The 25,034-nt window shown below is 57.2% G+C and overlaps 5 protein-coding genes across 8 annotated transcripts; 4 read left to right on the top strand and 1 right to left on the bottom strand.

Annotated features, from left to right (window-relative positions):
- Position 1: 1 nt before the first annotated feature.
- Positions 2–6,170, top strand: HYAL1 (hyaluronidase 1). 2 transcript variants are annotated; one of them, XM_059389789.1, is made up of 4 exons: positions 2–3,740; positions 4,232–5,155; positions 5,516–5,605; positions 5,778–6,170. In XM_059389789.1, the coding sequence occupies exons 1-4, from the start codon at positions 3,720–3,722 to the stop codon at positions 6,090–6,092; spliced, it is 1,350 nt and encodes a 449-aa protein (XP_059245772.1). In that variant the 5' UTR covers positions 2–3,719; the 3' UTR covers positions 6,093–6,170. The 2 variants fall into 2 exon arrangements, with proteins under 2 accessions (XP_059245772.1, XP_059245773.1); XM_059389790.1 differs by having other exon boundaries at positions 2–3,766.
- Positions 6,171–7,798: 1,628 nt separating this feature from the next.
- On the top strand, positions 7,799–11,134 carry NAA80 (N-alpha-acetyltransferase 80, NatH catalytic subunit). Its single transcript, XM_059388282.1, has 3 exons — positions 7,799–7,802; positions 7,886–8,257; positions 10,006–11,134. Exons 1-3 carry the CDS (start codon positions 7,799–7,801, stop codon positions 10,887–10,889), a joined length of 1,260 nt encoding a protein of 419 aa, XP_059244265.1. The 3' UTR covers positions 10,890–11,134.
- Positions 8,264–13,746, top strand: HYAL3 (hyaluronidase 3). Of its 2 annotated transcripts, XM_059389784.1 has the most exons (4): positions 8,264–8,659; positions 11,827–12,737; positions 13,126–13,215; positions 13,332–13,746. In XM_059389784.1, the coding sequence occupies exons 2-4, from the start codon at positions 11,844–11,846 to the stop codon at positions 13,593–13,595; spliced, it is 1,248 nt and encodes a 415-aa protein (XP_059245767.1). In that variant the 5' UTR covers positions 8,264–8,659; positions 11,827–11,843; the 3' UTR covers positions 13,596–13,746. The 2 variants fall into 2 exon arrangements, with proteins under 2 accessions (XP_059245767.1, XP_059245768.1); XM_059389785.1 differs by lacking the exon at positions 13,126–13,215.
- A 683-nt stretch (positions 13,747–14,429) lies between these two features.
- IFRD2 (interferon related developmental regulator 2) lies at positions 14,430–19,594 on the top strand. 2 transcript variants are annotated; one of them, XM_059389781.1, is made up of 12 exons: positions 14,433–14,683; positions 16,645–16,764; positions 16,850–16,934; positions 17,041–17,165; positions 17,251–17,408; positions 17,571–17,621; positions 17,708–17,886; positions 17,969–18,074; positions 18,407–18,544; positions 18,630–18,758; positions 18,839–18,934; positions 19,072–19,594. In XM_059389781.1, the coding sequence occupies exons 1-12, from the start codon at positions 14,626–14,628 to the stop codon at positions 19,150–19,152; spliced, it is 1,326 nt and encodes a 441-aa protein (XP_059245764.1). In that variant the 5' UTR covers positions 14,433–14,625; the 3' UTR covers positions 19,153–19,594. The 2 variants fall into 2 exon arrangements, with proteins under 2 accessions (XP_059245765.1, XP_059245764.1); XM_059389782.1 differs by lacking the exon at positions 18,630–18,758 and having other exon boundaries at positions 14,430–14,683.
- On the bottom strand, positions 19,223–24,909 carry LSMEM2 (leucine rich single-pass membrane protein 2). The gene is made up of 4 exons (XM_059389783.1): positions 23,792–24,909; positions 20,694–20,804; positions 20,415–20,600; positions 19,223–20,232 (listed from the first exon to the last, which is right to left on the bottom strand). Exons 1-4 carry the CDS (start codon positions 23,811–23,813, stop codon positions 20,099–20,101), a joined length of 453 nt encoding a protein of 150 aa, XP_059245766.1. The 5' UTR covers positions 23,814–24,909; the 3' UTR covers positions 19,223–20,098.
- Between the last annotated feature and the right edge of the window lie 125 nt (positions 24,910–25,034).

Raw genomic sequence — 25,034 nt, 5'->3', positions numbered from 1 at the left:
AGACCCTGTGCTGGGGACTTCCTGAAGTCTGTCAAATGCACTCCGTGGAACCTGGAGGCCCAGAGCTGCCCATTCTGCAGCTGCCTGCTGAGGACCGGGAACAGAGGGATTCACATTCCATCCCAACACCCAGGGTCTTGCTTTCTCCATATTGATTGGAAAGTGGTTGGGCCCAGCCTTCTGTGAGGGACCAGGCTCATTGTGTTTCTGCTCCTTGCTTCTGGGTCCCCCCTGGCCCAGTGCCACTCACCTCGCCTTGCCCACCCAGGGAGAATGGGGAAGTGGATATTTGATCTTCCCTAGCTGGGCAGGCAGCCAGACTACCCCTCCTTGCTATTCCCATAGGCAAGGGCGTATCTTCCACTCCCTGCTCCCAAGGGCAGTGGACTCCAGCCCCACATACCTCTCCCCAGCTAGGTCACAGGTCTCCACTGGGGTTTGGGACCTGAATCCTGAAGTCCTGTCCCTGACCCACTCCAAAGATTTATGTTGGGGCAAGAAGGAGACATCTTGAGTCTGGGAGCAGAGACCTTCTTAAAGGTCAGCTCCTTCCTGGCACTGGGAGAATGTGGCTTGTCCCTTGCTTTCCCAGGGGAGAAAAGTAGCATCTGGAGTCATCAGACCAGCTCCAGCCTGCTTCATTCCCCTGATTCTGAAGGGGCTCAGCCCCTGTCCTCAGCCATCAGACCCTCACTTGGGGTCCCCATGTCCATGTCAGTGATGATACGGGCCCTGCCCTCAGCAAACACTGGCTGTGGGAAGACAGACTCAAGAAACAGCCAGGTGGTGAAGGGGGGCAGCCCAGCCACAAAGACTCAAGGGAGGTATCCTTGTGGAAGTGCCTTCTACAGTGAGTTTTAAAAGGGGAAGGGGAAGCTTGAGATAAAATGCAGGCAAAGGCTGGAGGAAGTCGGAACACAGCTGAGACTGAACACAGCCTGGCTCGGGCTCAGCCTCAGTCCTGGGCTGCGGCATGGCCAGGGTGTTAACTGCAGGAAAGGCAGGAAGGGCAGGAAGGGCCGCCTTCGAGCGCCACCACGCCTGACTTTGCCTGACGGCGGTGACCGCCTCACCTGTTCAGCAAACAGCATACACATGTACCTGGGCTGGGCTGGCCTGCATCCGTGAGCAACACCAGCAAACAGCATACACATGTACCTGGGCTGGGCTGGCCTGTCCTCCTGACGCACACCAGATACAGAGGCCAAGTCAGAGGCAGTCAGCAGAGCAGAGCCCGGAGCAGCAAGCCCCACCACGCTGATGCCAGCTCAGGTTGTAAAGTGATCCTCCTCCCTCTGGCTGACAACAGCCGAGCGACAGCAGAGAATGGAGGGAAGGGGGCCAAGCAGTAGCATGGGGAAGGCAACATCAGTTCATGCGGTGGGGGGAGAAGGCTGAGGCGGAAGGATGCCCAGCCCTCATGGCCACGGTGGGGAGAAGTCTGCTGGACAGAAGATGCAGGTGTTGGTCTATAAGGTCATGAGATGATGGAGCCAGCCAAGAGAGGGCAAGGAAGAAGCTGTGGCTTCCTGCCCTCGTTGCCCTCACACCTCTTGACTTCCCCTACCCAGCTGTGACCCTCAAACACACCAGTGAGCTACCCTACCCACATCTGTAACACCCAGCATCCGTGGCCTTCCCCACCTAGCCAGGACTGCATAGCCAGCAAAGCTGTGGTTTCCCCTACATGTATGACTTTACATGCCTGTTACCTCCCCCAAACACCTGTGACCTGTACCTATCTGGCTGGGACCCCTCCAGGCAAACCTGTGATCACCTCACATCCCTTTCCAGGAGGACCTGGACAACAGCCTTGTGGAAGGTGCAACTCGGGGACAGCCACAGCTGTGGGTGGGTCAGGGTAAAGCAGAGTAAGACGGCTCAGACCTGGGGTGTGCACGTCACCAGAGAGCAGGCAGGGCTGGACCACAAAGCTGGACAGACCCCAGACACACACGGCACTTGGGCCAGTCCGGCCAGCGGAGCACAGCAGGGGTAGTTCTGTCTGCAGGGCTCTAGGGGGAGCATCTGGGGAGCATCTTCCTGCCGTTCCACCATTGGAGTGTCTCCCTTCAACCGAGGCTGCTGGAGGTTGCTGGCCTGACAGTTGGCTGAGTTGTGCCAATCGCGGCACTAGGTTTCTGGGGGCACCCGAAGGTACTGTGAACCCTCAGGGAGAGGGAGTCGGGGCTGCCTTGATGCTCTCCCCCACCTCTCAAGAGTTGCGCCAGGCTCCCTGCCCCTAATGGTCATCACTCTGTGGCCCTGATTCCTGAATAAAACAGCAGCCACCACCTCTGTGGTGAGATCCTGTGCTGGGGTCCTCCTCTGGTGCTGTCAACTTCTCCATCCTAGCCTGGGGGATGGAGTGCAGAAGGTAGCCGGCTATCACTGACTCACTGGCCACTGTGCTGCGGGGGAGGGGTATCCCTAGCTCAGGCTCAAACTGGGCCCTAGACTCAGGCAGCACTCTCGCCCAGACCAGGTCCATGAGCTTTTCCTCACCACACCCTGGCAGGCGTGCCTGGGCCTGGGCCTGGGCCTGTGCACCTAGCAAGTCTCAGTAATCAGTTTCTGAATCAGCAAACAAGTGAAATCACAAAGGAATGAACAAGCATGTGGTCACTGACACACCCAGGCTCACCCAAACACGGGGTCTCAGTCACGAGACTACGGACTCTCACACCCAGTTCAGGTACTGGGTCCGCACTTGCACACGCACACACTACTGGGCCTTGCGCAGAGGCCTGGGCCGTAGCTGACCAGGGCTTCACAAAGACACATTCGCTGATTGGCCCCAACGTCATAGACAGTGCCTTTTAGACTTGTCCCTAAAGCAGAGGGGAGTTAGTCACCCCCCACCTAGGGCAAGTGGGTGTAGGGCCTGGGGTTGCCATACTTCCAGGGGCCCAAGAAATGTCTTCACTTTTTCAAGCAGAGGAAAATATTTACTCATAATGGAACATAGAATAATAACTTCAGTCTGGATGGTACCTGTCCTTGCACCAGCACAGTTTAAAATGCATTTTTTAATGTTTTTTTTTTTTAAGATTTTATTTATTTGACAGATCACAGGTAGGCAGAGAGGCAGGCAGAGAGAGAGGAAGGGAAGCAGGCTGAGCAGAGAGCCTGGTGCTGGGCTCCATCCCAGGACCCCGGGATCGTGACCTGAGCTGAAGGCAGAGGCCCCAACCCACTGAGCCACCCAGGTGCCCCTCATTTTTTAATGTTTTGAGGAAGGGGCCCACAAAGGTAAAAGTGCCCAAGGCCCACAGATGATATAAGGCAGCCATGCAGGAAAGTGTGCTCCCTCAGGATACGGTACCAAGATACCCAGACTCTGCTACCACACACAGACCTGCCCAGTGGGGTCTGCCACCCAAGCTTCCACCCCCACCCGGATTCAAAGAAAGCCACAAAGCCGGCCTGGTGTTGACCTTGTGGGCGGGGCTGCTTCCAGTCCAGCCCCACCTCCCACCAAGGCACTCTGTTAGGGGTGCCAAGGCAGTCCTCTGCGGGGCTCAGCCTTCCAACCCACAGCCTGCCCCTCAGCCCTCCCCCAGACTGGGTGGCGTGACCCCCACCCCCACCCCCTACAAAAGCTCAGAGTTTCCAGCAGCAGCTTCCTCTGAGTCTGGTGCAGCTGGGGCCAGAGTTGAGGAACAGAATCTTGCTGAGCCCTGCCTAGGCCCTCCCGCTGGGGTCAGGAAATCTGGAGGATGAGGCCCTTCAGCCCTGAGGTCAGCAGGGACAAGTGGGCAGACTGGTGGGTATACAAGAGGGTTGGGCTGACCTGTCCTTGGTTGCTGAGCATCTCTTCTTCCAATGGCTGGCCAGGATTCCTAGGGGAAGAGACAGGAAAGGATCCCCCCCATCAGTCAGGTCAGCCTGGGGGCCGAGGGCCTGGCTCTCAGCCGCACTTCTCAAAACAGAAGTGGTGGCTTCTGTGGCTCTTGGGGAAGGGGATTGGTTAGCGTAGGCCAAGGCAAAGCCTATGGGAGGCAAGAAGGCAGAGGTCCCACCCTCGAGGCAACTCTATGTGCCCTCCAGTGGCAGCGCTCCCCCTGCACGCCTTTCCTTCGCCCTCTGACCTCCCTGAGCCCTGAGCCAAGGTCAATGTTTACCCAAAGTGGAGCAGGGATGGATTAATAAGCAAGGGGCTTGGCCAGCCTTCTCTAAGCAGGGGTAAGAGTGTTCAGAACCTGCTCTCAGCTTTGCCTCCCCTGGCCAGGTTTCCCTAGACCCATCCTCTGCCATGGCAATCCACCTGCTTCCCACCTACGCCCTCTTCCTGAGCTTGCTCAGCATGGCTAAAGGCTCCAGGAGCCCCATGGTACCCAACCAGCCCTTCACCACCATCTGGAATGCAAACACGCAGTGGTGCCTGGAGAAGTACGGCGTGGACGTGGATGTCAGTGTCTTCGATGTGGTGGCCAACCCGGGGCAGACCTTCCGCGGCCCTGACATGACCATTTTCTACAGCTACCAGCTGGGCACCTACCCCTACTACACATCTTCCGGGGAGCCTGTGTTTGGTGGCCTGCCCCAGAATGCCAGCCTTGAGACCCACCTGGCCCGCTCCTTCAAGGACATCCTGGCTGCCATCCCTGCGTCCGACTTCTCAGGGCTGGCGGTCATCGACTGGGAGGCGTGGCGCCCACGCTGGGCCTTCAACTGGGACACCAAGGACATTTACCGGCAGCGCTCCCGGGCACTGGTCTGGGAGCAGCACCCCGACTGGCCAGCTCCTGAGGTGGAGGCAGCAGCGCGGAACCAGTTCCAGGAGGCTGCGCAGGCCTGGATGGCGGGCACACTCAGGCTAGGGCAAGCACTGAGGCCTCGTGGCCTCTGGGGTTTCTATGGCTTCCCGGACTGCTATAACTATGACTTTCGAAGCCCCAACTATACTGGCCAGTGCCCACCGGGGGTCAGTGCCCAGAATGACCAGCTGGGGTGGCTTTGGGGCCAGAGCCGTGCCCTCTATCCCAGCATCTACCTGCCTGCAGAGCTGGAGGGCACAGGGAAGGGACAGATGTACGTGCGGCATCGCGTAGGGGAGGCATTCCGTATGGCTATGGGTGTTGGGGACCCCAGTCTGCCGGTGCTGCCCTATGCTCAGATCTTCTATGACGGGACGAACCGCTTTCTGCCCCTGGTGAGTCTCCTATGACCCCACCCACCTTGTAGCCTACTTTGTCAGGCATTAGATCCAGTAAGGGAGGCCACACAGCCTTGGGGCACTTTTGTCCATTATTCCATTCCTTGAGTTCCTACTGGGTGCCAAGCTCTGTGCTCAGCAATGTTTTGGCCTTCATCACGAAGATGGAGTGCCTGCTGCATGGCACTCACAGGCTACAGTGACAGGCTTGCCTCTTGCCACGGGAGACTAGGGTGGCCCCCGGTGGGGGTTATGAGTTATTTGTCCCATCCAGTGGTGTTACAGCAATCTGCTGTGGGGGGTAGGGAGGAGAAAAGCTGTGCTTTTTTCTCAGAGCTGTGCTGTCCCTTTCCCCAGGATGAGCTGGAGCACAGCCTGGGGGAAAGTGCAGCCCAGGGAGCAGCAGGAGTGGTGCTCTGGGTGAGCTGGGAGAACACAAAAACCAAGGTAAGCTCAATGAGCCCAGGATGGGGGGTTAGGGTGGGGGCAGGGGTGGAGCTGCCAGGCTGATTGGGAAGACCCTGGCCTGCCTTTTCTATCCCTGCAGTCCTGGCTGGGACAGCAGGCTGGAGGCCATGCACTATTGTTGTGTGTCCCTGATGCTCCTCCTCCCACTCAGGAATCCTGCCAGGCCATCAAGGAGTACATGGACATCACACTGGGGCCCTTCATCCTCAACGTGACCAGTGGGGCTCTTCTGTGCAGTCAAGCCTTGTGCTCAGGCCATGGCCGCTGTGCCCGGCGCCCCAGCCACCCTGAGGCCCTCCTCATCCTCAACCCCACCAGTTTCTCCATCCAGCTTGCTCGTGGTGGCCGGCCCCTGACCTTACAAGGTGCCCTCTCACTTGAGGATCAGATGCGGATGGCTGTGGAGTTCCAATGTCGCTGCTACCGTGGCTGGAAGGGAGCACGGTGTGAGCAGCAGGGCACGTAGTGACTGGTCATACACCAGGATACACACATGGAGCTCCTGTTTACCTTAAAAATAAAGTAGTTATTTTACCAGCAAAAATGGGTTTATTTGGGAACAGGAAAGTAGTGCCATTTGGGACATGCGACCTGTTACAAAACCATGGGCAAGTCTGGAGAACAAAGAGGAGGAATGCTGTTTTAGAGAGGAAAGGGGGTAGTTGGAAGGGCCTGTTACAGAAAATCCACTGGAGTAAACTGGGAGTTCGAAGGGTGGTGGCAATGTCTTTTCATTGAGTTATGAGACTCTTGTTGGCTGGGCTGTTGTCAGGTAATGAAAAAACCTTTCCTCCCATTGCAGGTGTAAAGTAGGCTCCTTCCTGTTGGGTCTGCAAAGGGCTGCAAGGAGTGGTATGTCTGAGTTCCCCCTTCTAGCCTCTCGACTTCACTTTATTTTATTTTTAATTAACTTATTTGGCAGAAGGAGAGAAAGAGCAAGCACCCAAGCAAGGAGAGCAGCAAAGGGAGAGGGAGAAGCAGGGTCCCCGCTGAGCAAGGAGCCCAGTTCAGGACTCGATCCCAGGACTCTGGGATCATGACCTGAGCCGAAGGCAGACACTTAACCAACTGAGCCACCCAGGCGTCCCTTGACTCCATTTTAAATGAGGTTTTCTTTATTTGATTTCACAGCCTAATGCAGTCTGAGCCTGACCACAGCTTTCTGAAGTACAGGCTATCACACTAGCCATGGTCACAGTCAGGAGTACTCTCAGAGACCATCAACACCACATGCCTGCACCTGCATACATGTTTACAGGCCAGGATAGCTGAAGGCTCTAACTCCAGCACCCACCCAGCAAGGTCATAAACATCTCCAGAGACTCCAGAGACACTGAGCCCAGTCTTTTTTTTTTTTTTTTTAAGATTTTATTTATTTATTTATTTGATAGAGATCACAAGTAGGCAGAGAGGCAGGCAGAAAAAGAGGGAGAAGCAGGCTCCCCGCTGAGCAGAGCGCCCGATGTGGGGCTTGATCCCAGGACCCTGAGATCATGACCTGAGTGAGTCAAAGGCAGAGGCTTTAACCCACTGAGCCACCCAGGTGCCCCCTGAGCCCAGTCTTTAAGCTGTAACAATCATGACATTGTAGCAAACTGACATTCACTGGGGACCTACTCCTCCCAAGTTCTATGTTAAGCATTTTAAGTGGAAAAACTCATTCAATCCTAACATGAGGTTGTGAGGAAACAGGCACACACTAAAAGGGTAAGCACTTTGCCCAAGGCTGCACAGCCAGAAAAATATGAGAAGCTTAGGTGGAACCCAGGCTGTCTAGCCATAGAGGTAAAGCCCTTTGGCTCCTCCTGTGTGTTGACAGTAACAAGCCCTGCACGCAACCTGAACCTGCTCACAGGTACCACCCTCGCAAATAAAGCAGACATGATTCTTGCTTCAAGAGCTATTAAGCGCCTAAAACGTACACGCGCTGGGATGCAGAGAGCACAGGAAAGGCTAGTCTCTCTCACTCTGTCCTGATGTCTGTCCAAGGACGGCTGCTTCCGAGTATGGGACCCACATTTCAGGAGGAAGCTCCGTTTCTACACAGAACCCTTTTACCCCTGGAGGCCAACGGGGTCCGAGACCTGCCTGAGCCTAGGGTGGGGCAAGACAAGGCAAGGCGGAAGTAGAACCAGGTGGAGGAGGGGCCCACCCGATCAAGGCTTTGGCGAGATGGGTCCCGGCAAGGCCTCGGCCGAACGGAAACCGGGAGAACTTAAGCGGTGCCCAGGAGCCAGAAACTTCGCCTGCCTTGAGCAGGGCACGGTCGAGGAGGAGGTGGAGCCTGCGCTGGGTCACAGCGTTGCTGCGCACGGAGCCGGGAGCTGTGGATTGGCTACGGCAGGAGAGACAGAGGCGGAGCCAGGGCAAAGACCCGACCTGCGTCGGCCCCGTGTTATGACGCGCTGAACCGGGGGCGGAGCCTAAGAGGTGACGCGCGGAGGCGGGGTGGGATCTGGCGGCCTAGGGAAAATCCGGACCAGGTGGGGCGCTGCGGGCCGCGACGGCTGCAGTGCGTCCGCCACACCACTAGGGGCCAGCGCGGGCGGTCGGAAGAATCCAAACCACAGAGCGAGAAACCGGCCAGCGCGGAGCGAGGACGCGGAGCATCCCAGATCTTGCCTTCAACATGTCAGTACCTCCCTCTTCCCATGCGCAGCGTGTTCGTCCTCAGTGTCTCCCGTCCGCCCCACGCGTGCGGCCCTCAAGTGGCTATGCCGCCCCGCACGCCTTCCCTGCGTCTGTCGTTCCCTCCCAGAGCATGCCGAGCCACACCCACCCAGAGTCCAGCTCCCGAAGCAACCCCCTCCCAAAAGCTCCACGGTTTGTCACCCACTAGGAGGGAGGGGGAAACAGCCACAGGACAGCCTTGCCGCCTCTCCCTGAGAATACATGAGCCCCGCCCACAGTAGGTGGGGTCGGCACTGAAAGGGTTAAGCCCGCGGGGACGTCTGGGGTTCCAAGCCTGCGGGCGGGTCCTGGGGCTTCCTCCCTCTAGGAAGGCTGCGGCTGCTGAGGAGGTAGCTGATGCAGGTGAGGGGCTCACAGCCCTCTGAGTGGGATATAGTGTGTGGGGGTGGGGGCTCCGACCTGGGCATGACCAGTGTGGAATTGGCCTCAAGCTTAGGGGACCTTCTTGGGAAGGTGGGGAAGGGGAGCTAGGACGTCATCTCTGGAGCAGGTGAGTAAAAGCGTGCGGCCCAGCGGATACCCCACCACCAGAAATCCCCCAGCATAGACCCTCCTGGCAGCAGGGCCTGCGGTCGAATGGGCAAACAATGGGATTTAGGCGCAGGAGGTCTGAGCACCCAACCTGGTGGCCGTTGGACACCCTTGTGGATTTAGGAAGGAAGCTGTGGTCCTTATCTAGGGTGACTACGAAACTCAGGCCAGGGGGAACCAAGCCTGCAAGAGCCACATTGCTGTGGGACTGTGAGCCAGGCCCCTTGCAAGTGTTGTTGGGGCCCCATCTGAAGGGTGTCTTTGCCCAAGCAAAGTGTCCTGAGCTGCACAATGTCGGGGAGGGGGCAGTGGACTCTGTGCTGCAGCCAGGGAAGGCAGTTCAGGGAAGGAAATCCGATCCTAATAGATGGGTGAGTCGTGCCCCAGGATTGCTCAGGTAGCAGGCATGGCCCAAGCAGCCAAAAAGACCAAGAATGTAGGGAAAAGGAAGGGACAGAGAGCTCTTGGGGTTAGCTGTGTTTCCTCCAAAGAGAATTCTGAATGGGCTAAAGTAGGGGGTGTTGGTGTCTAGTTTGCATGTTCTGTCTGATGGCCAGCCAGCCATGGTGGTAGGACTAATCCACTGTCCTGGGGAGGACAAAGTTGTAGCCACAACAGGCTGGGGCCAGGACTTTTGGGTTCTGCCCCAGCCTTAGCCTTTGGCCTCCCTCCAGTGTGGGGCAGGACACGCTGGATCTGTTTCCTCTGCTGTCCACCTGAGTCAGGTATAGGGGATGGTCTCCAGATTACCTGTGTCATCAGGTGAGTATAGGGACAAGGTATAGTTTAGTAGTTGCAGAATGCTTGGGTTCCCTAGCACTCTGTCAGCCCCTCCCTGCCCCAACCCTGTCCTCCCTCCTGGTACAGCTTAATGTGGTTATTGTTCATAAGAGGAGCACCTTTGTGGTCCGAGGAAATACTACTGTCTGGAAACCGTGCTCTTAATCCCTAGCCTTCCATTGAGCCACCTGCAACCCAGCAGGGTATGACTTTGGCTCTCAGCCTGACTCAGCTGAGCCTAGATCCTACATGTAGACCAGAGCTCACTCTGAGCCCTGCCCCCCCCAAAGCTGACCCCTACCCTAGACCGTGCACACCAGATAGAGCTGATCTTGAGTACCAGCCCAGTCGAGCTGACTCTGGATCCTGCATGCCAGCCAGAGTTGACCCTGAGATCCAACCTGGCCGCGCTGACCGAGGATCCTGCACACCAGAGCTGACCCTGAGCCCCAGGCTAGCTGAGCTGACCCCGGGTTCTGCATGCCATCCAGAGATGACCCTCAGTCCTGGCTCCACTGAGCTGACCCTGGATCCTGCACACCAGCCAGAGGAGACCCCAGCTCCCAACCTGGCTGAACTGACCCTGGAGCCTGTGCACTGCCGACCTGAGCTCCTGGATGCCTGTGCTGACCTCATCAATGAGCAGTGGCCCCGAAGCCGAGCCTCCCGCCTGCACTCCCTGGGCCAGTCCTCAGATGCCTTCCCCCTCTGCCTGATGCTGCTGAGCCCCCGCCCCACACCCGAGTCACTCCCCATTGTGGTGGGTCATGCCCGCTTATCACGGGTGTTGGACCGGCCCCAGAGCCTCCTGGTGGAGACAGTGGTGGTGGCCCGGGCTCTGAGGGGCCGTGGCTTTGGCCGCCGTCTTATGGAGGGCCTGGAGGCTTTTGCTCAGGCCCGGGGCTTCCGCCGGCTGCACCTCACCACCCACGACCAGCTGCAGTTCTACGCCCACCTGGGCTACCAGCTGGGTGAGCCTGTGCAGGGCCTGGTTTTCACCAGCCGACGGCTGCCTGCCACCCTGCTCAAGGCCTTCCCCAGAGCACCCCCTCCCCGGCCACCCTGCAAGCCTCTTAGTCTAACTGCCCAGACTGCCCCAAGAGCCCCCAAGGGGCCGGCACTGCCACCACCCCCTCCCCTGCCTGAGTCCTTGACCACCTCACCCCCACCTCCTGCGAGGCCCCCTCCACAAAGTCTGCTGGAGACACAGTACCAGGACCTGAGAGGATGCCCCATATTCTGGATGGAAAAGGACATCTGAGGGCTACCCATGGCAAAGCACTACTGTCTACAGGGTCGATGGACTGCTTAGGACAGTACCAGCCTCATATAGCCTCAGTACCCCCATTGGCCATAGCTCAGTCCCTAGAACCTGGAAGCTGCTTGTTTCCCAAGCACCAGCAAGGCTGGGAGAGGCTCCACAGCTGGGGCTCGGAGCTGTCAGTGTGGCTGAATAAAGGCTTCTGATGGGTGCGGCTGTGACAGTGTATTTGTTGACCCACTCCCACCCCCCATCCTTATCTTAGATCACTGTCTCTGTAAGATCCTTGGGATCCACCTTGGCCCTGGACCCTGGATGAAGGGAAGCCTAACCTTTACCCCTCCCATTCTGCCAGGCCACTGTGACAAGGTGTCTGTCTGTTCCCTTCCATGTTCACTCATCACCATTCACTGAGCACCTACTGTGTGTCAGGCCCTAGACTGGGCCCCGGGCAATGAGGAACTAGACTGATAGGGCCTTGATCCTGCCACAGGCATACAGTGGCAGGATCTATGTTGGGACAATGGGAACCTAAATACCTTCAGTCCATTTGGAAATCCGGGAGAGGTAATGTCACAGCAGAGATCTGAGTGCTAAGTAGGAGTCAAGTCAGGCAAGGGGGAGGGTGTTACGTGTTCCTGGGGCAGGGAACAAGATGGACAGAGGACAGAAGGGGACTGGTGAGAACTGTGAGTAGGCAAGGTGTCAGAGGGCACAGTGGTCCCATGACAAAGAGGGAGAGCATGGGAGGGGAGCTGCCCAGGCCGATGCATGGCGTGGCTGGTTTGAGGGGGCTAGAGGACTACAGGGGGGCCATATTTTCCCCATCCCCTCATCCTTGTGGGGAATAGTGGGGGAGTGTTCCTAGCTTTCCAGGCTGTGTGGAAGGTATGGCCATGGAATCGGACTCTAAGCTCACAGCTCCTCTCTCCTGCAGGTTTCCATCCCTGGGGCATGATCATGCTGCTGGGCCTGGCCCTAGTGCTCGGAGTGGCCCTGTGCCTAGGGTTTGGCCAACCCCTGGTGTGGGCTCCTGAACACCCCTTTTCTGTGCTGTGGAACATACCCTCAGCACACTGTAAGACTCGCTTCGGCGTGCACCTGCCACTAGAGGCCCTGGGCATCACAGCCAACCGTGGCCAGCGTTTTCATGGCCAGAACATCACCATCTTCTACAAGAACCAGCTTGGCCTCTATCCCTACCTTGGGCCCGGGGGCACAGCTCACAATGGGGGTATCCCCCAGGTTGTCCCTCTTGACCGCCACCTGGCACGGGCTGCCTTCCAGATCCATCGCAGCCTAGGACGTGGCTTTGCTGGCCTGGCAGTGCTAGACTGGGAGGAATGGAGCCCACTCTGGGCTGGAAACTGGGGCCGCCGCCGAGCCTATCAGGCAGCCTCATGGGCTTGGGCACAGCGGGTATTCCCCGACCTGAGCCCCCAGGAGCAGCTCCATGAGGCCCGTGCTGGCTTTGAGCAGACAGCCCGTGCCCTGATGGAGGACACACTGCGGCTGGGCCAAGCCCTGCAACCCCATGGGCTCTGGGGTTTCTACCGCTTCCCAGCCTGTAGCAATGGCTGGCATGGTATCACTTCCAATTACACGGGACACTGCCACCCAGCTGCCCTTGCCCGCAACACCCAACTTCATTGGCTCTGGGCTGCCTCCAGTGCCCTCTTCCCTAGCATCTACCTCCCACCCAGGCTGCCACCCATCTACCACCAGGCATTTGTCCGAAACCGCCTGGAGGAGGCCTTCCGTGTGGCCTCTGTTGGACACCCACATCCTCTGCCTGTTCTGGCCTATGCCCGCCTCACACACCGGAGCTCTGGAAGGTTCCTGTCTCGGGTGAGTAAAAGTTGAGATCTAGGGGTCTGAGTGGGGAGGCAAGGCCCTGACTGAAGAGAAGACCTTGCCCCAGGGGAATTTGATGGGGAGGCTCTGATCTAGTTCTTCCTGGGAGGTCCCATTCTGGAGCATCTGAAAAGGGAAGTTTGGCTCTGCCTTGGAATATCTTGAGGGGGAAGGCAAGCCCAGCCATTGGAGCCCTCGTCTGAGGAGAAACATCTTCTGAGTGGAGGACCGGAGAAGCCACTTAGAGGCTCAGTGCCAAGGAATCTTACTCTAGATGTGAAACCTGATCATGGCGATAAGCCAGAAAAGTTTCTCAAAGGTGGAAGTAGGCCCAGTTGGATCTGGCCAGTTTAGCCCTGGCTTAGCTGTTCTTTGCCTCCAGGATGATCTTGTGCAGACCATTGGTGTGAGCGCAGCACTCGGGGCAGCCGGCGTGGTGCTCTGGGGGGACCTGAGCTTCTCCAGCTCTGAGGTGAACATTGTCCCTCCAACCTGCCATGCAGCCCATGCTAGAATCCCAGGGTTGGGGAAAAGACCATGTCAGAGCCACAGAGCAGGAGCACTGATACATCATTCCCCTTTCTTCAGGAGGAGTGCTGGCATCTCCATGACTACCTAGTGGGCACCCTGGGCCCCTATGTAATCAACGTGACCAGGGCAGCCATAGCCTGCAGTCACCAGCGGTGCCATGGCCACGGGCGCTGTGCCTGGCAAGATGAAGGACAGCTGGAAGCCTTTCTGCACCTGCAGCCAGATGGCAGCCCTGGACCCTGGGAGTCCTTTGGTTGCCGTTGTTACCTGGGCTGGGCTGGCCCTACCTGCCAAGAGCCCAGGCCTGAAGCAGCAGCATAAAGCCAGAAGTTACCTGCTCCTGTGTCTCTTGTCCCTGCTGCCATATGTCTCTTGTCCCTGTCCCACACTTGTTCTATTCAGTTTATACTCAGTCCTCCCACACACACCCTCCACATCCCATGGGACCCCTGGGAAGTGGAAGGGGCCAGAAAAAAAATGGTTTACCCCATTTTACCTTATTATTATTATTTTGCTTGCACCATTTCAAAACCAAAGTTCCTCTGAGATCACTGGATCCCTTCTGATAAGAAAGCAGCCCAAGGGAGAGTCAGCGTTTCAGATGGTTAGGGTTGCCAGCCCAGAGCTCTGTTCCAACTCCTCACCAAGTCCATGGAAAGGTCATAGGAGACCCATCCAGGGACAGGTAGGCTCCAAGATCTCGGCTAAGGTCTGTAAGTGCTAAGCTGTTGTCTTTCCTCTGCTTCATCATAAAGTCACTTTTTCTTTCACTGCCTAAGGTTTGACTGTTTACTCAGTTCTACCAAGCCCCACGCTCTTTCTGTGGCGAACGTCCAGCCTCAAGTGCCAAGAAATGCAGGTCCTGCCTGCCTTGGTAGGCTGCTCCAAGGCCGCAGCTTCAGAGTTAATGACTGTGCTGGGAAGCACATGGACACGGGAGGAGGGGTGGGTGACCGCAGGGCATTGTGGGTGCATAGTTCGGCGAGAGCGTCGTGGGCTTTTGGGTCTCGGGAGTACACTACAATTCCCGAGATGCTCTGCGCCCACCCGGCCGGCCGTCATTTGCGCGCACAGCCCCCTGGGACTAGTAGTTTCAGCCGCGTGGATGTGGGCCTGAACCCAATGGCCAAGAACTCACATTCCCGGCCACCCGTTTAGCAGGGCGGGGCGCTCCGACCCGTTTGGCAGGGCGGGGCGCCTCGCGAAGATGGTGTCGCGTGTGGCGTGTGGCTCCCGTCGTCTGCCCAAGTCTCAGCTTAGCCCAGCGGCCGGCGTCTCGCCGGTCTGGAGCCCTCACCCGCCGGGTCCCTGACCCCGCGCCCTCCGCGCGCCCGCGCTCCTGATTCCCGGCATGCCCCGCGCCCGTAAGGGCAGCGCGCCCCGCAAGGGCGCCCAGCGCCGCGGAGCGGGTAAGTGGCGAGCAACTAGTGAACCGCGAGCGGGGTCCTGCCTGGCTTTCCCGTCGGTGTCCCGGAGGGTCCTGAACAGAGACTTCTCCCTCGACCAACCTGGCGCTGCGTCCCGCAACTCCCCCGCCGTCGACACGTGCCCCAGGAGGCAGCGGCCACGTGGGTGTCCAACTCTAGCGCACTGCTTGCAGCTCCGGAGCTCGCGTTACCGGCCCTAAACCGGTGGGCGCCTCCCCGCCTCAGTTTCCCGCATTGCCGCCGCACCCCAGTTGCTTCCTATGGTGGACAAACCGCCGAACAGAGCAGGAAGCCTGTCCCCCTCGCCACTACCTGGTGCTTTCCTGGACTGGACTAGGAAATTGGAGGGAGGCCTAGCCTGCCGGGGAGTACTGAAGGGATCGGCTATAGGGAAGTTGCAGGATTACGGCTTTGGTGGGCCTGGCACGGCTTTGGTGGGCCTGGCGGGAGGGTTGGGGAGTGCCCTGGAGCCCGAGGCGGCTCTGAGACTTATCAGCTTCCAACAGGAGTGTGTTTTGATGCAGTAAACACATATGTTTACTCTTCAGGAATGGGGTGCCTGCTATGCACAGCTCAGACTTGGCCACAACCCTAACAGGACTTGGGTGTGGGGGTATCTAAGAGGGTAGCCACATTCCAGAAGGGTTGGTGCTGTGGGATAAGTTCATTAAATGGTGTCAGCTCCACACTTAGGAACCAAGGAGTTCTGGAGGGGCTTGTGGGTGAATCCCGAGAAGGTGAAGAAGAGAGTGCTATGCAGAGGGAAAAAGTTGTGCCAAGCCCTGGCATCTGGAGGGAGCACATGAGGGAGGCTGGGCTGCTTTGGCTGGTTAGGGCAGTAAGAGAGGAGGTGAGGAGAGGCCTGGATGCATGCTCAACTTTGTCCAGCAGGCACATGGAGTATTTAGTTCCTGAGAATTAGGATCAGCCTGGTGACCAGAACCCATCTGGGGCTCTGTTGCAGCAGCTGCCCTTGCCAAAGTCAGCCCCTGACCCTGGGCAGAACCCCCACACAGGAGTGTACGTTATGCTGACCCTGACATTCTCCTTTGTTTACCTATTTTCAGGGACTCACGGGGTCAGGGGTCACTCCATTTTCTGCATTTCCCAGGATCAGGAGGGTGCTGTGTGTCCATTCACCCAAAGCTAAAGGCTTGGGATGGTCCAGGGGGATCTCAGAAGACAGTATGCTTGAAGCCTGGGGCAGCCACCCACATCCACTAGGAGCTGGGCTTCTGCCCCAGGGCAGATAGATGATGTTGGCCCACAGAAGAGCCACAACTAGTTGTTTAGTTATTATCTATACCAGATATAGATATATATTTGCTATACCAGAAGAGTCCTTTAGCATCTCTGTTTTGCACATGAAGAAATTGAGGGGGTAAAGGCTAGGTATTTGACTTGGTTACACCTCTTTTAAGATAGGAAGCTGGAATTTGAACCCTGTGTGTGTATGTATTCTATATATACAGATCCTATAATTAAGCCCCTGACCTTTGCCCTGGCCATTTTTAGGCATAATCTGGGCGAGTAGCTGAGCTCTCCCAGGATTTGCCTAGAAATAACCCCACTCCAGGCTCAGCCACAGGCTTAGGTGGGGCCTGTGCAGCCCTGTCTACCGCTACCAGGCTCTCAATCTCTGTAAAGCACACTGTAGTCTCAAGGAGGCTCTACTCACCAAGCCTGCCGGGTTTTCCTCGGCTGGACCTCGCGTCTGATGTTCTCCAGCTGATGGACCTCATTTCCCTTTCTCCTCCTTCCTGGCTCAGTGTTCCCTGAATCCCAGACCCGGTGCCCCATGCCACAGTCTCTGTTTCCTCATCTCTGAAAGGGGCAGGATTTTATTCTCGTGGGCTTATGAGGTTGGGTGAGGTACCCCCCAGCCATCCCTCATCAGTGGAGGCAGGCCAGGTGCTGCCACAAATGTGTCCAACCTTTCCCAGGTGCCCGGAGCAGTACCCAGGCTGACTCAGGTTCCAGTGAGGACGAGGCCGTCAGTGAGGCCCGCAGCACCACCAGTGAATGCCCCAGCCTCCTTAGCACTGCAGCCGAGGACAGCCTTGGTGAGAGCGGGTGGGAGGTGGCAGGGCCTCTGTGGGGATTCCCTGGGATAGGTCAAGACACAGGGCTGACCCGCTGACCTTGCAGGGGGGGATGCCGCGGAGGAGCAGGGCCAGCAGGAAGACCTTGAGGAGAAGTTGAAGGAGTATGTGGACTGCCTCACAGATAAGAGGTACCCCTGACTGCTGGCCAACCCCCACATCCGTGTCCTTGCTCAGCCCATGCCAAGTGTGACCCAGTAGGGCTGGCCCACAAGGTCCCCTCTCTTCGTCCCCCAGTGCCAAGACCCGGCAGGGTGCTCTTGAGAGCCTTCGCCTGGCCCTGGCATCCCGCCTACTCCCCGACTTCTTGCTGGAGCGCCGCCTCACCCTGGCTGATGCCTTGGAAAAGTGCCTCAAGAAAGGTTGGGCCCTGGGGGCTCAGGGGAGACCTGAACTGGCTGGGTGCTGACCCTTGCTGCATGGGCTGACCGGAAAGCATTTCTCCAGGGAAGGGTGAGGAGCAGGCGCTGGCCGCTGCAGTGCTAGGCCTGCTCTGCGTGCAGCTGGGCCCTGGACCCAAGGGCGAGGAGCTCTTCCACAGCCTGCAGCCCCTCCTGGTGTCTGTGCTCAGTGACAGCACAGCCAGCCCTGCTGCCCGGCTCCACGTGAGTGTTTGAGGCTCTGTGACCCCCTTCCATCCCCTAGTTCCCAAGCAGAGAGGTGGGTTCCACCTGCCTTCAGGCTCCCCTACTCTAAGGGTGAGCCCTGTGGCCAGGAACCCAGGCTCACTCTCTGATTGTGGCATGGCTTTGCCCCCCTTCCCACAGTGCGCTTCTGCTCTTGGCTTGGGGTGCTATGTGGCTGCTGCCGATGTCCAGGTAAGTCATCTCCGGGCACAGGTAATAGAGCACCTAGGCCCTGGCTCTACCCCTGAGCCATTCCCACTGGCTCCCTGTGTCCCTAGGACCTGATGTCTTGCCTCAACTGCTTGGAAAGCGTTTTCAGCCGGTCCTGTGCAGTGGGTGGCTCCACAGTCCCTGTGGTCCCTGCCAGCCAGCATGGCCTACTCTGCGCTGCCCTGCAGGCCTGGGCTTTGCTCCTCACCGTCTGCCCCAGTGCCCATATCAGCCACATCCTGGACAGGTAAGTGACTGCTCGCTGTGAGTGGGAGGGGAAAGGCAGCAAGGCCCCGGCCCACACATAGCTCAGCCTGCCCCTTCCCCAGGCAGCTGCCCCGGCTGCCCCAGCTCTTGTCCAGCGAAAGCGTGAACCTGCGAATTGCTGCCGGCGAGACCATCGCACTACTCTTTGAGCTTGCCCGGGACCTTGAGGTGTGAGGCGGAGTGGGGGAAGGGAAGGGATGGGGGCCTCCTGACACCACCTGTCCAACCTAGGCTGGATGCAGGGGACATCGCAGAAGTTAGGGCAGCCCTAGGTCGTGACAGAGGGGAGGTCACCCTAACACAGACTCAGATGCCGGGTGCTGTGGTGGGGGCTTTGAGAGGGGTGTCTGACCCCAGATAGGGGCCAGGAAGGGATTCAGGGGGACCAGGCAAAGGAGGAAACCACTTTGGCCGTGAGAGGAAGGGTTTGGGCAGCCCCATGTTGAGAGCATGCAGGACCTGGGCTTCTGCTCACACACCCTCCGTTGCTCCCGCTGCAGGAGGATTTTCTGTACGAGGACATGGAGGCCCTCTGCAGCGCCCTGCGGACCCTGGCCACCGACAGCAACAAGTACCGTGCCAAGGCTGACCGGCGGCGGCAGCGTTCCACCTTCCGTGCCGTGCTGCATTTCGTTGAGGTACGTGTGAGCACGTGTGTCCTGGTGAGAGTGCTCCCTGGACACAGCCGCTGAGCCCTGTTCTGTGGGTCCCCCTATGCTGCAGGGTGGGGAGTGTGAGGAAGAGTCCATCCGCTTCGGCCTCGAGGTGCTCTATGTGGACAGCTGGGCGCGGCGCCGTGCCTACGCTGCCTTCAAGGATGTGCTGGGATCGGGCATGCACCACCACCTCCAGGTGGGAGGACGGACGGGGAGAGGTTGCCCAGCTTGGCTCTTGTGGACCAGCCTCAGCTCACTGCCCGTTTCATCCCCCAGAACAACGAGCTCCTCCGTGACATCTTTGGCCTGGGCCCTGTGCTGGTGCTGGATGCCGCCGCCCTGAAGGCTTGCAAGATCTCACGTTTTGAGAAGGTTTGCACCCTCGGGCACCCTTCTCTTCCCCATGTTCCCATGGCCTCGAGGCCCAGAGCTCTGCAGGGGCTGGAGGAAAGGGCTTGGGCCTCCCCTTCCCTGGCTCACCAGAGCCTTGCTCGCTGCCCCCACTCCAGCACTTGTACAACGCTGCTGCCTTCAAAGCACGGACCAAGGCACGCAGCCGCGTGCGGGACAAGCGGGCAGACCTCCTCTGAGGCGGGGCCAGCAGAAGAGACTGTCCACACCCGTGCCTGTGTTTTTAACAGAAGACACTGCAACAACTCGTCCCTGCCAGGAATCATCGCTTTATTTTTTTAATGACAAAACCAAAAACAGACATGGGGATGGGGTGGCCAGAGGCCAAGGCAATTGGGATCCTGGCCCCTTGCCCCTGCCCACAGCGCTGTGGCCTCTCCCTGCCCTGTCCCAGGCCTGGCCAGATGTGTGCTTATCCCAGAGCTGTGGGACACATGGTAGGAGGGCTGCCCCTTGCTCTCCTTCCTCGGGCCCTGCTCTTCTGGGATGACCCACATCCTTGAGAGGAACGGCATCTGCCAAATGGCACCGAAACAGGTGGGGACACGAGGGTGCCTGGAATGGATCTATATGCTGATTTTTAAAGATTATTAGAGATAATTAAACTGAATGCTCAGCCTGCTGCGGCCATTAGCTCTGGGTATTTCCGCCTGCCCTCCCATCTGCCGCCCCCGTGGGCTCTGCACCATCTCCATCTCATCTTTGCCTTTTAAGACCGTCTCCTCAGGTGGCCGTCCTCCCCATCCTCAGAGTTTTCCTGCTTGAGTGCTGAGGCACTGGATCCCCACTGGGAGGCCTGGCAGAGTTTGGGCAACTGGGGTGGGAGCAGCTATTTCTAGATTTGAACCTACGTCTGGGGGAAGCCAGAAGCTGCTGACAGGCCACAGAAGGAGCCAGGAGGCTGGTATTGCTTCCTCTGACCTTGGGCCACCCAAACCAGGGCCTTGGCACCAGAAAACCTGCCAGCCCTGGCCTGAAGACAGGAGAGGCGGGGAGCATGTGGTCAGGTCAGACTCTGGTACAGAAACCTCACCAAGGAAGTGCAGAACGGTGGGTCAGGAGAAGCCTGCCTTGGCCACTTTATCCCCGCCCCCCCCATCCCCAAGCCCTGGTCCCATTGGTATCTCAGCTGGGTGCGGGGGCCTCGCTGGAGTTGAGCCTGCGCAGCTGGCTGAGGCTGGCCAGCCGGAGCCTGAGGAGCGTCTCTTCCTGGGTGTGCAGGGTGTGTGCCAACACGCGGAGAGACTCACTCTGCAGCACTGGGGACAGGCAGGAATGAGGGGGTCATCAGACCTCCTGCCACCCCACAGCTCCCCACCCTTCGCTGCCTCGGCCTCAGCAGCTGCTCCCTCCAACCATACAGAAGGAAGTGCCTTCCAGGCCCTGCTCCTCACCCTCAGTCCCCACTTGCTACCCACACCATCCATCTGTCTGTCCGTACCGCTCAGATAGACAGCCAGAATGGCGAGCGCCAGGCAGGTGAGCACCAGTAGTGCCAGCAGCATCAGGAAGCTTCCCCGGCCTTGCAGGGGACCACAGCCAGCCTGGGCACACAGTGACGGGGGCAAAATGCCCAGCAGCTCATCCCATGGCTGCGCTTCCTCAGCCAGGTAGGGGCGCAGCGAACCTGGGGGGCAGATGGGGCATCAGGAGGGTAGGGGGTGTACCTGCCCTCCTCCCTACTCCCAGTACATCAGTCCTGCCGCCCTGCCCCCCTCACCTCCGCTGTGCAGGTCACTGATGGACTCCACCTGGTGCAGCCGCACCTCCTGTGTGTGGCTGGGGGCCAGTGGCTCCCTGCTCCTGGAGCTCGCTGTCAGTGCCACAGTGTCTGCTGGGACAGGGCAGGACTGATTCAGCCAGCAGGCCACCCCCCACTCCCTTCTTTGAGGTGGCTTCCAGCAGCAGCAGGGACTCAGAGAAGATGGGAAAGGACAAAGGGAGGTTGGCTCCAAATGCCCCAAAAACCAACTCAGAAATGATCCTTGTTTGGGAACCAGGATGACCATGGAGCCCCCCTGGGCCTGGTAACACCCACGACAGCAGGAGGTACATCTGACTTGCTCCCTCTGCCCCCCCCCCGCCCCCCTGCCCAGTGAGCATCTCAAGGACTTTTAGGCATTCCTTTGCCTGCTCATTCCTAAAGAGTTAGCAGCCTTGGAGGGCTCAACTGACGGTGCATGAAATTTCATCCCTGCTTCTGCTATCAGTTTGTTCTGCAGACCCTGTGAGGTAGCCACCAGGCCAGACCCAGTGTCTGGCAACTTTGCATGCCCCACAGAAGCACCCCTCTCCTAGCTGGGTGCCACCTGTCCCCCAGGGCCTGCTTTAACGGCCTCTGAGATCTGTGATTCAGCTGTACTTCTGTGAACCCTGCTGTTTTCACTCAGCCTTGTAACAGGAGACCCGCCTTTGTTATCAAGCTGTTCCATAGGCTCCTGCCGCCTCCCTTTGAGGCTGCCTGGGCATTTAGGTTGTTTCCAGTTCCCTTCTGAAGCTAATAACCCCTAGGAAAGGACATGCATCAGCGAGTATGAAGGTTTTCCCCATTTTCCTAATTGTTAATAAGGACAGATTACTAGAAGCAAAGTTACTGGCTTAAAGAGCAGGGGCTTCTTTAAGCCATCATCAAACTGTCCTCCAGAATGGCTGTCCATAGCTCCCAGTAGGGTATATCACCACCTTTAGGCCTCTTCACTGAAAAAAAAAAAAATTACATACATACATGTGTACACATGTTTGCCAAACTGGGAGATGAGGAAGGGCCTTCCTTGACCTGTTTGATTGGGTTTCTTCCTTTTTCATTTAAAAGATTTTATTTATTTATTTGACAGAGATCACAAGTAGGCAGAAAGGCAAGCAAAGAGGAGGAAGCAGGCTCCCTGCTGAGCAGAAAGCCCCTGATCTGAAGGTAGAGTCTTTTTTTCTTTTTTTTTTTTTTTAAAGATTTTATTTATTTATTTGACAGAGAGAGATCACAAGTAGGCAGAGAGAGAGAGGAGGAAGCAGGCTCCCTGCTGAGCAGAGAGCCTGATGCGGGACTCGATCCCAGGACCCTGAGATCATGACCTGAGCCAAAGGCAGCGGCTTAACCCACTGAGCCACCCAGGAGCCCCTGAAGGTAGAGTCTTTAACCCACTGAGCCACCCAGGCGCCCCTTGATTGGGTTTCTTTGCCTGAAATACTTTCCTTATCCATTCCCAACCTCTGCCCACTTAGTCACTGGGGTGTCTACTTTTCTTGTGATTTCACTGATTTTTAGACCCATCAAAAATATTTTGTGGGGGCGCCTGGGTGGCTCAGTGGGTTAAAGCCTCTGCCTTCGGCTCAGGTCATGATCTCAGGGTCCTGGGATCGAGCCCCACATCGGGCTCTCTGCTCTGCGGGGAGCCTGCTTCCTCCTCTCTCTCTGCCTGCCTCTCTGCCTACTTGTGGGCTCTGTCAAATAAATAAATAAAATCTTTAAAAAAATATATTTTGTGACCCCTGGGGATAAAAATATATGTTTATAAAAAAATAAAAAAAAAAAAAAACCTAAAAAAAAAAATATATATATTTTGTGATTTCTAAAAAGTATACTTTTTTTTTTTTAAATAATCTTGGCTCCTTATACCTCCAGATACCCAGCTAGACACTAGATAACAAAGCAGGGGGGGCACTGAGGGAATTCCTGCTGATAGGGGCAAGGGTGATGGGACTTTCAGTCTGTCACTTTCAGAACAAGAACTCAGCCTTCATGATTTGCTTGAAATTGGCCCTTGATATGCCCCAGAGTAAAAAGAGATGCTGCCAGTCACGTTTGGGTGATGGGTTGGGGATCATAGTAAATTCCTCTCTGCAGCTGGCTCTGCTTTCCCCACACTTTTTAAAAATAATATTTACCTATTTGAGAGGGAGTGTTTGTGGACACAAGCAGGGGGAGGGGCAGGAGAGGGAGAGAATCTCAGGCAGGCTCCAACTCCCTGCTGAGCGCAGAGGGCTCATCTCACCACCCTGAGGTCATGACGTGAGCAGAAATCCAGAGTTGGGTGCTTAACGCACTGAACCACCCAGGTGCCCCTTCCTCACCCTTCCTAAGTTGAACTCGGATTCTGTTCATTCCCAGGGAAAAATTTGATAAACGTTGTTTGGACCCCAGATGGAGGCAAACATCTCCCATCACTACTGGGGACTGGGCACCCCGCCCCCATCCAGCTGAAATGTTGAAAATGTGGTAAGGGAGTTGACCGGCTGGGCCAGAGAAGCGTGGGGCAGCTGGTCAGCCCTGTTCGGCCCCACTGAACCTCTGTACTTGGGTGCAATGGGGCAGTTAGGCGAGTGGCCACCAAAGGCCTAACTAGCTCTAAGCCGCGCCAGGCCAAGGGATCCCAACTAGCCAATAGTTAGGTCCATTTTAGGCTCAAGCTGGAGGAGGCCGGAGATCTACCCACTCCCCGTCTCTGGGCCACATGCACAAAGGCTTCCTGCAACAGCCTACTCGGATCCCAGCTTCCTCCCTGAATGAAGAGCCTAGCTGGCCAGGCATCTGCCCTGCCCACACCCACTTGGGCACAGCCTATAGTTGACCAGGTAGCTCCCCCCCAACCCCTCCCTGTCCTTAGCAGGGGAGACAGGCAGGGCAGGAGAGGACATGGGGTTCCAGATGTGGTAAGCCCTCTCTCCATGCACAGGGGGTAGGTCCGTTAACTCAAGCTGGGACATGGTGACTGATGACTCACTAGTTAAGGAAGTGAGGTCAATGGGATGAGGCAGGGCTGCTCCAGAGTCCACAGGGTCACAGGACAGGGGACTTGCCCTCCCCCATTAATGCTCTCCTACCTTCCTGGGTCTCCTCAGGCATGGCGGGTGGTGGACAGTTGGGGGGCTGATAATAACACCCAGTAGCAGGACAGGATGAAGGCAGCAGTGGCTCCTCAGAGCCTGGAAAGGCTAGCGGCCTCCCAACCCAGGCCTAAAATAGGCCTGAGCTCAGCCCACTGGGCTATATTTAGAGGGGGCAGCCCTCAGCCCTGGGAATGGGTGGAGTGACCCAGTGGGGACTATCTAGCTGGTGATGGAGCCCAGACAAGAGCACACCTCCACTAATGCAGGTGCCCAGGGTCTTTCCTGGGGAACTCTGCCACCCCCGTATATGTACAGGCCTTGGTGTCTTTACCCAACGCCCCTCAGGGCAGCTGAGACCTGAGCCTCTCTACTCCCAAAGATCTCTACTCAAAGCTGGGTCATCTCTACTCCAAACCAATGGACAAGCACCTGGCCCTGTGTGACCTGCTGGCCCCAGGGACTGGGGTGATGGATAACGAGCAGGGGACATGAAGGCCCCCAGAGGGGGCGGAGACACACCTACACATGCAGGTACTCATGCTGGTCAGTGGGCAAACTTAGATTGAAGATTGGTATTTCCGTTAAAAAGCTTACAAGCTGGGGGAAGGGATTGCCCCCTCTCTGCCCTCCATTTCCTCATCTGTAAAACAGGAATGACAATGGTTCCTCCCTGGCACAGGACACAGGAGGATGGAAATACAGCCACATGTCAGAAGCACTTAGCACATGCAGTTTAGAACCCTCCTACTCTCCAAGGGTACACAAGTCACACACAGTGTATGAGGAGGCATGGTACCACTTACCCTTGAAGGGAGGAAGTGGCCCATCTTAGGGCCCACACTCTGCTATTGGACCCCTGAGGCCCTCCTTCCCAACTGGGACAAAGCAAGACAATAAGCTCTACCTCCTTAAACATCCCAAATCCATCACTTCACTGTATCACTGGCCTCCTTGATGTTCCTTGAGCACAGCAACCTTGTTTCTTGCCCTGGCTCTTCCTTCCAAGGCTCTCCCCTGGATACTCCCGCAGCTGGCTCCTTGTTTAGCTCAAATGTCACCCCCTCCTTGATGCTTTCTTACATTATTTTACATATCGCCAAATTGCATTTTCTTCATAGCACTCAGCCAAGAAATTCTATTATTCAGAATACGTTGTGTATGTCAGTAGGGCCCCGAAAGGTCCCCACGGAATCCCCTCAGTCACATGGAAACCATCTTTAATCCTCACCACAGCATC

Source organism: Mustela nigripes, chromosome 2, assembly GCF_022355385.1.
Source record: "Mustela nigripes isolate SB6536 chromosome 2, MUSNIG.SB6536, whole genome shotgun sequence".
NCBI lineage: Eukaryota > Metazoa > Chordata > Mammalia > Carnivora > Mustelidae > Mustela > Mustela nigripes.
The sequence above is the reverse complement of the archived record's forward strand: the minus strand, read 5'-3'. Positions and strand labels throughout refer to the sequence as shown.